We start from the raw sequence: 9,011 nt of genomic DNA on the forward strand, positions 1-9,011 counted from the left end.
ATTCTTATAGTGCTTGGAAAATGGGGTCGCTTTAAGAGGCTAATTAGGCACTAATTATAGTGCTCGGCTGAAACCAATACCAAAATAAAGCGTGCCCAGTCCACATGATCTCGTAGATTATGCAATAAAATTATGAGTTTTGACAACATTGTGAGGTACACTCTGTTTTAAATGATGCATTTATTTTTCAACATCTCTAAAAGCGTTCGAAAATTACGTTAAATGTGATGATTCGCATTAAGCAGTTAATTTCTAAGTAATTATTGCATCAAATTTTCAAAACTCGTTGACGACATGGTTGCTTATATTGTGAACTCTAATACAGTATAGAAAAATATTGATATTTGTTGTTTATATTTTGAAAAATTCGTTGAATAACATAAATTATCTATCTGGAAAAAACAGATCACATTTTGCAGCATGTATAACATTACGAACGCCTCTAGTCCTCAATAATTGAACAGACGGGCAACCACTCTAACTTTAAGATGTCATCGGCGATTTCACTTTTTTCCTCCTTCACTGTTTGGTACACTTTGTCTCGAAGTTTAACTTAATTTAAATGCACAACGTTACTGCAAAATGCTATTTTAGTACGTTTTTTATTTAGGACGAGTATCACGTGATTCATAGCTGCCCTGGATCTGAAACCAAAATAATTTATAGGAGCCTCTGGGCCTCAATAACTGACCATCAAACATAATTCGTACATGTTGCTTTTTCGGTACACTTTTTCCTGAAATCCGCATTAAATATAATAAAATAGAGTAAATTTGGCGGTGAAAGCCCATTATGTTATGCCATTGTCACGTGACTGATACACCCCACACACCTGAAAACCAAAATGAGTGTAGGCGGAACACCACTCTTAAGATGACACCGGCGATTTGACTTTTTTTCCTACCACTGTTTGGTACACTTTGTCTCGAAGCTTAATTAATAAAACGTTACTGCAAAATGCTATTTTAGTACGATTTTCTCATGACAAAGTATCACGTGATTCATATCGCCCTGGAATCTGAAACCAAAAATAAATTTATAGGAAGCCATGAGTCCTCAATAACTGACAATCAAACATAATTCGGACATGTTGCATTTTCGGTACACTTTTCCTGAAATCCCCATTAAAATATATAAAATAAAGTAAATTTGGCGGTTAAAGCCCATTATGTTATGCCATTGTCACATGACAAATACACCCCACACACCTGAAACCAAAATAGAGTGTAGGCGGGACACCACTCTTTAAGATGACATCGGCGATTTGACTTTTTCTCCTACACTGTTTGGTACACTTTGTCTCGAAGTTTAACTTGTTTAATGTTGTACAACCGCAAAATGCTATTTTAGTACGATTTTTCTCAGGACGAGTATCACGTGATTCATATCTGCCCTAGATCTGAAACCAAAATAATTTATAGGAAACCATGAGTCCTCAATAACTGACCATGAAACATAATTCGGACATGTTGCATTTTCGGTACACTTTTTCCTGAAATCCCCATTAAATATATAAAATAAAGTAAATTTGGCGGTGAAAGCCCATTTTGTTATGCCATTGTCACGTGACAGATACCACCCACACACCTGAAACCAAAATAGAGTGTAGGCGGGACATCACTCTTTACGATGACACCGGCGATTTGACTTTTTCTCCTACACTGTTTGGTACACTTTGTCTCAAAGTAAAGGCATAAATGTTGTTTAACCGCAAAATCTTTTTTTTTTAGTGCGAATTTTCCAGGACGAGTATCACGTGATTCATAGCTGCCCTGATCTGAAACCAAAATAATTGATAGGAAGCCTCTGGGCCTCAATAACTGACCATCAAACATAATTCGTACATGTTGCTTTTTCGGTACACTTTTTTCCTGAAATCCGCATTAAATATATAAAATAAAGTAAATTTGGCGGTTAAAGCCCATTTTGTTATGCCATTGTCACGTGACAGATACACCCCATACACCTGAAACCAAAATAGAGTGTAGGCGGGACACCACTCTTTAAGATGACATCGGCGATTTGACTTTTTCTCCTACACTGTTTGGTACACTTTGTCTCGAAATTTAACTTACGTTTTAATAAATGTACAATTACCGCAAAATGCTATTTTAGTACGACTTTTCTCAGGACAAGTATTACGTGACTCATAGCTGCCCTAGATCTGAAACCAAAATAATTTATAGGAAGCCACAAGACCTAAATAACTGACCATCAAGCATAATACTGACGTCCTTCATTTTCGGTACACTCCTCGATGAAATCCGCATTAAATATATAAACATTTATCATATCAAGAATGTTGTTTATTGGCCTCCGTACTTTATGAATACGCGTCTGAATACGCGGCTGTGGTATCTGGCCGAATACGCGGCCAGGTTTCACTCTGGTTTATGCTATGCGCACCGATAACCCGTCCGCGATTGTTTTTCGTGACAAAAAAAATCTGAAAGAGAATGTCGAGACGTGGGAGTAGACCACCAAATACTTCGCTTTATGTGCGAAATATACCTGACCAAGCACGGTGAGTATTGAATGTAATAGACTGTACACAAGAAAGGAAAAATACTCATAGATGTTGCTTCTTATTTAAGCGATAGAAATGAGGTTTTAGTTTAACTGTCGGAAATACACGGTTAACCTGTCCTTGCAATACAGTCGTTTTCCTAGTTCCGGATTTTTCTAATTCCGGATCTACCTCTTCTTAGTTTAGATTGGTCTCCAGTAATTATTTTCCTGACGAAGTGTACTACATGCGAAGTGTACTTCAGCATGTTCAGAGAGCTCAAAAGATTACTGTGTGACCAGGTGACGGGCAAACAGCCGCCGTGTAGCTTTAGTAACTTGATGCTCATATCATACTAGAGCACAGGAATTCATTCACATGTAGCGCTGGAGACAACCTATTCGTTAGAGTGTGGTAGCAAAATTTGGGGAAAAGTTCCATACTCGGACGTCAATTTATCTGCTGCCAAACATATTAATTGTCACCTCACCTTGTCATTTGAACCAAGAGAAATCCAGGAAGCTGTGTATAGGTGAAAAAAAATTACTCAAAATGTGTTTTTTAGAGCACATTTTGGATGCATACGTCGTGCAGAACTAACTTGAAGCAGCCGGTCAAAACTGATTGTAGTGGCTGAAAGACAGCGGTACGTTATACACGTGACATCAACAACCATGACGTCGCATGAGCCTGCCTGCCAATGATAGTGCAATACGTCATTATGAATATTTATTTTCTCATGAATATTAGTTTATTTCAATGGATACTTCAAATACGTCCAAAGATTGATTATTGCAACAGCGATCGTGCGCGGCCTAGCGGTTAAGAGTCTCGTGTATCAAGCAAGCGTCAGAGGTTCGAATCCCGATGAAGTAACTGACTGATTAATAAATAGAAATTAAGGAAAGGAGAGGGTGAGAGTAGAGGAGGGAAAGTGGAGGATTAACCATAAAAAGATGTAACTTTTGGCGCTAGAAAATTAATTGAAAATAGTGACGTCCGAGTACGGAATTTTTTCCCTTTGGCAAATCGCACCGCGCTGTTGCCTGTCATTCCAAAGTCTTTGGAGCTCTGTGAAGTACCCAGATGCAATACGCGGCCGCTGATGAAGAGCGCACACAAGAGGGCGCGCTTCACTGCGGAGGGCTTCAAAGATTTTGGTGTGACAGGCAACAGCCGCGGTGCGCTTTGCCAAAGTTGACGCACGCTCAGTAGATGATTAAAGCTCTTGTCTGGTTCCTGACCCAATTGGCCTTTTGATATAATTAGGGTGGCGCGGGAAACAGTCTGGTAAATATCAGAGACGCCATGCTTTTTCAAAACCGTCTGCATTCTTTGACGAATTACCATGATTTTTGGATAACTAGACCTCTGAAGGTACCGAATTTAACAATTTTGGCTATTTAGCAGTCATACTATAGCTGGGTTGATTTTCTGCTGACAAAATAATTTCGATCTTTAATTAATTTTCGGCTCCCCTAGCAACAGGACCCTCCGTGCTTATACCACATGTGGGATGTGTGATGTTAAATACGGAGGTAGTCCAGTATTTCCGTCACATTTATGGGACTAGTCGATTGTAGATTGCCGCTCATGCCTTTTCAGTGACGCCATGCTTTTTTTTATTGTGACTGAAAGCAGTCAGAATACTGTCCAAAATTACAGGATAACTAGACCTCTGAAGGTACGGAATTTAATGTTGTGTTGCTAATAATAAGCAGTTGTAGAATAGTACAAGTGAAATGGTAAGTGCACAATATTGATAGGTATGATGGCCTAATCAAATGGATATTGTTATAAAACTCTTAACCTCTTAAACTTTGGTGTATATACCTCTTTCACAGGCCAGATGATATCCGCCAGGCCTTTGCAAAGTACGGCCCTATAATGGATGTGTACATACCATTGGACCACTACACTCGAGAGCCGAGGGGCTTTTGTTACGTACAATATCCTTGTGCATGCCTCCCTTTTCAACCCACCTTGCTGTGTGTATTCTAAGGACCATGTTGTGGCTCTGCTCGCAAGAGAACTTGGGAGTTCTCAAAACCTTGGACTTAGAAACATTTTGTGCTTACACAATGTGTATAGTGATCGTATTTCTTGTGTTTTGTTCGATAAGTAAGCATATCAAGTACACAAATAAGGAATTCAGTGAGCATTTTCTCATAGAGAAGTTGAGCATAGTCCTTGGGAGGTTTTTTGTGTACAAACCTTATGTCAAGAAAATATTGAAGTCCAAACAATAGGAACAAAAGAAGGAAACAATAAAGGGGTCTTCCTGTGGTATAGTGAACCACGACTGTCTGTACGTGTAAGCACCGATTCTTCTCTTTAGTGTAAGCAGAAGCCATGACAATTCCTTAAGATTGAAAACAAGTGTTCAGGGATTTTTAATTGGTCACATATTAATGCAGTCTTTGACTGCATCACCATTAGTGTAATAAGGCCTGCTGTGAAGTAAACAATACAAATGCTGGTACATTTTGGAAATTATACATGTAGAAGCCAAATATTCCATCCAACAGTAGCGAAGTATTTTTTCTGTCTATTCATGCTAACACATGTTATTTTATTTGTCTCGCTCATACACTTATAGAGCACAAGCCCAAAGACAAGGGATCCTGGGTACAAGTAGTCAAGTCACATGACCCTCACTACGTGTACGCAAGTTTCGATATATGTGCTGGGCTACCAGGCATACTGCAGCACACGTGCAACGATGGCTTAAAAAATGGCATGAAATGTGTGGAGTGGCGTAGGCAAGAATCAAGGGCTTTTGCTAGTACAACTGGTGATATTTTTTTAGATTCTCACTTAATATACTGATGTGGTTTGGCAGATTTAAAAACAAAAATGAACGTAAAATTTAGAATGTTTTTCTTTCAAGAAAATCAAGTGGCCAAAATTTATTTCGACATCTTTTTTTTTTAATAACTATGTGGACTTCAAACCATTTTTGCTCTAAAACTTCTTGAAAATAAAACACATTTTGGCCAAACTTTCTATGGTAAAGTCAACAGACTTCAAAGAAGACTAACAAGAAGCACCATTTACAATTTAGTAGAATGTCATTTCACTAATGAAAAAGTGCCCGACTTGCATTTACACTCCACATTCATGCTGAAAGGACAAGTTTGGCTGAGGAGAGAAGCAAGGCTTTCAAGTCAAGATAACTGGCAGTGGGTCGGTTCAAGCTTTCAAGAATCAAGCAAGATTTGTGCCTTGAAACAAGACGACCCAAGCGAGAGGGATTCTTTTTCAAATCAAGAATTTCCAAGCAAGGTTCTCAAGGGTACTCAAGTCCAGACGGTGGCATGGGTCAAGACAAGATTTCAAGATTCAAGCAAGTTTTGCACAAGAAATCATTTCAAGACCAGAGAATTTCCAGTTCAAGAATTTCAAGCATGTTTTTTTTTTTTCAATGTGACGAGAAATTGCCAGCTACATGTAGAGTCAAGTGTGATAGTGTGATCAAGTGTAAACGGTAATACGCCCATCGTGTAGACGGATCTCTGTACTGGACCAAATTTCTCAATAGAAATCAGTCGGTTTGGACCAAGTCAAGCTGTAAGATGGCAAAATCATCTCCATTGGCACTTTCCCCACTAAGTTGCCCAGCTTCCAAGCAAGCCAATTCAAAAGATGCTTAAAATCTGGTGGCAAGCCAAGTCAAAACCAAGAATTTAAAGAGAACCGGTACAGCCAACATGCTTTCTCTTGGGCCCAAGCCAAGTCAAGACCAGGTATGGTAGCCACTTATTTCGGGTATTTCCTGTGCATGGTGTTGTGGCAGACTTATTTCCATTTCATCAAAGGTTAATCTGGTTACTTGGTGTTTTGGTATATTAATAAATAGGCAAATTTGGTTAACCTACTTTGTAAAAATCACCCATCTAATTTTAAAAAATAAATAATGGGATTGGAAGTGACTGCTTTCTAAGCTTCAAAGTATCAGTACAAATTCCCAAACTGTATGTGCACATACACGGTAACCGCCAAAACCATTTTCTCAGGAACATTCTGTTGGAATTCATGGCATTGTTTACCTCTGAAATGTTGAGAGAAGTTGCACCAAAAAACCACAAATCTTCACCTCAATTGAATTTTGTTCTGAAGCCTGTCTTTCAGGACATCCAATTATTCCATATTTTTCCCCCCTTGGGCTTGACTTTTTTTGGCTGTCATGTGTTGGCAATGCTGGATGTCATATCTGTCTGTGTGTTAAAATCATTTTTTTCATTTAAAATTTCTTTTCTGTCTAGTTTTAGTTTTGTTACATTTATATATCGTGGTTGTTAATGTCCTGTTTGTTTGTTCATCCTCCTTCAAGTATCTTTGCACAACGATCTCTCTTCTTTACTTTCTTTAGTCACCGACTTGTCAGATAATTGCATGTACAGCAGAGGGTTGTCCCAACCAGAATTGCCATTGACATCTTTGGCTCTCGCAGATTATTTTTTTACATATCAGTTAATTCTACTAAACATTATTGACCCAGGCAATTATGTAAACACTAGTGTTCCTGTCACTATGCCCAAATTGGGAAGGTAAAAAGACTCCTCACATTCCAGAGTTGTAATTAGGTCGTGAACCAAACATGACAAGTCATCACAAGCTCTTCCAATGAACTGTGAAAAAAGGCATTCCTTTGTCATTGTTCATCCCCTTTTTATTAGCAACTTAACTTATGATTGACATGTGAGGGACTTGATTCAACAACAACTCGGATTAAGTCATATACAGAATTATTAGTTGCCATATTATGGTGCACTTTTTTGAATTAAAACTTTACAAAAAGTTGTTATCAGCTAGCACCTTAATGGCCACTGGGTTTACCAAATGCAGTGGTACATTTGTAATATTGGTGGGGTTCCCTTTGTGTACATGTAAGCCAAACTGATGCCTTACAAGCATGTATGTATCCTTATTTCCATTCATCTATTCTGTGCATTGGTGTATCTTGTCTTGTTTCGTGTCTGCTCCTCTTCATGTTTGTTCCCTTACCACAACCTGCTAGCACATTTGAGTATGTACGGGACGCAGAGGAAGCCATGTATGGGTTGGATCGCAATCGCTTCCTTGGACGAGAGCTGGATATTCATTTGCTGAGGGGGACAGAAAAAGTGAGTACATGTAGATGGTGCATTTCAAATATGGAATTATATTGAATTACCTGGATGAATAGAAGGCAGTGGTTTTGAAATAGGGCGTCCGCAAGCACATTTTTTTTCCTTTTAGTGGATTAGCAATTGAATCCATTAGAAGACCCAAAACATGTATGTTTCCTGTGTTTTCTCAAAATGTATAGTAGCCACTGAGCTAAATCTTCAATGGGTTAGGTATGCACCCACTTAATGATTTTGAGCACTTTTGTTCAAAAAACAAACAAAATGTTCCCAAAAAAATAATCCGATGTACACGTACCTTAAAAAATGCCGAGGTATTTTGTAAAAAAAAAAAATGGTGTACGTTTCATTGCTTGTAAGTAAGATGGATTTTTGAAGACTGAATAATACAATACAACTTCATGTTCCTAGCTCCAAACCAGATGAGAAGCCGTGACACCTACAAACGTAGTGCGGCGACGTACAGTCGCAGTCCTGACTATGACAGGCGATCTCGTAGTCGTAGCCCATCCCGACGCTCCAGGAGCAGGAGTCCATACCGACGCTCTAGGAGCAGGAGTCCATACCGCAGTCGTCGTTCTCGTAGTCGGACACGCTCCCGTAGTTATTCACAGGACAAGAACAAAAGGTGAATATGTAAACTGATTTCACCCTGTGAAGACCAAGGCTGTGAATGAGTATTTAATATAATAATAATAATAATAATAATAATAATTTGGCATTTGTGTACTCGGTCAAAGCCCATTCTTAAACTTGCATACATGTACATCTGTAGAGTAGCCTAGTGACCAGAACTATGCAGATGGTAACACACTCGCGCACATGTCACATAACTGTTTTTAATGTGACATGTTTAAGCTGTGAATGCATTTTGCAAGTTGTAAACACCCTATTGATTGCAGTTATTAAGTGTGTGTATAAAACTACAAATTGTGCTCAAGTGTGGAACCATCTCGGCAATAAATTCAGATTTTTATCACGTGGTAGTCTTTTAACCAAGAAATCAGTTATATGGCATTACATCTGTAGGGGTTTTGCACATGTAATTTTAACCAGTTAATGTCGGAGGACGTGCCAAACACGATCGGCCAATGTATATTTGCAGGGGCGGGTGATGGGTTAAATCATCAAATTTCCGCGAGTCTTCGTAAGGGACTTGTATAAAATGTCAGTAGTTCCAATTTTTGTACACCATGTCTTGAACTTGGCCGCTATAACACGGCCTTTCATCATAACAAATAATGCTCCATGGCGGGGCCTCGGAGTGTTGAAAATATGAAGTTATGGTGAGTATCGTACAAATGACTCTCAAGAGTAGTTGTGATGTTTGACCTGATTTCAAAATTTTGACCTGATTTTTAAAATTAGTTGTCTTT

At 38.7% G+C, this 9,011-nt stretch overlaps 1 protein-coding gene across 1 annotated transcript; it reads left to right on the forward strand.

The window, feature by feature from the left end:
• The first annotated feature begins 2,456 nt into the window (after nt 1-2,456).
• LOC115922320 (serine/arginine-rich splicing factor 10-like) lies at nt 2,457-8,267 on the forward strand. The gene is given in 5 exon segments (XM_030981097.1): nt 2,457-2,524; nt 4,351-4,455; nt 7,530-7,606; nt 7,609-7,632; nt 8,047-8,267. Coding segments are annotated over 5 exon segments (495 nt in total).
• Nucleotides 8,268-9,011: the final 744 nt, after the last annotated feature.

Source organism: Strongylocentrotus purpuratus, unplaced genomic scaffold, assembly GCF_000002235.5.
Source record: "Strongylocentrotus purpuratus isolate Spur 01 unplaced genomic scaffold, Spur_5.0 spur5_contig_219, whole genome shotgun sequence".
Lineage (NCBI taxonomy): Eukaryota > Metazoa > Echinodermata > Echinoidea > Camarodonta > Strongylocentrotidae > Strongylocentrotus > Strongylocentrotus purpuratus.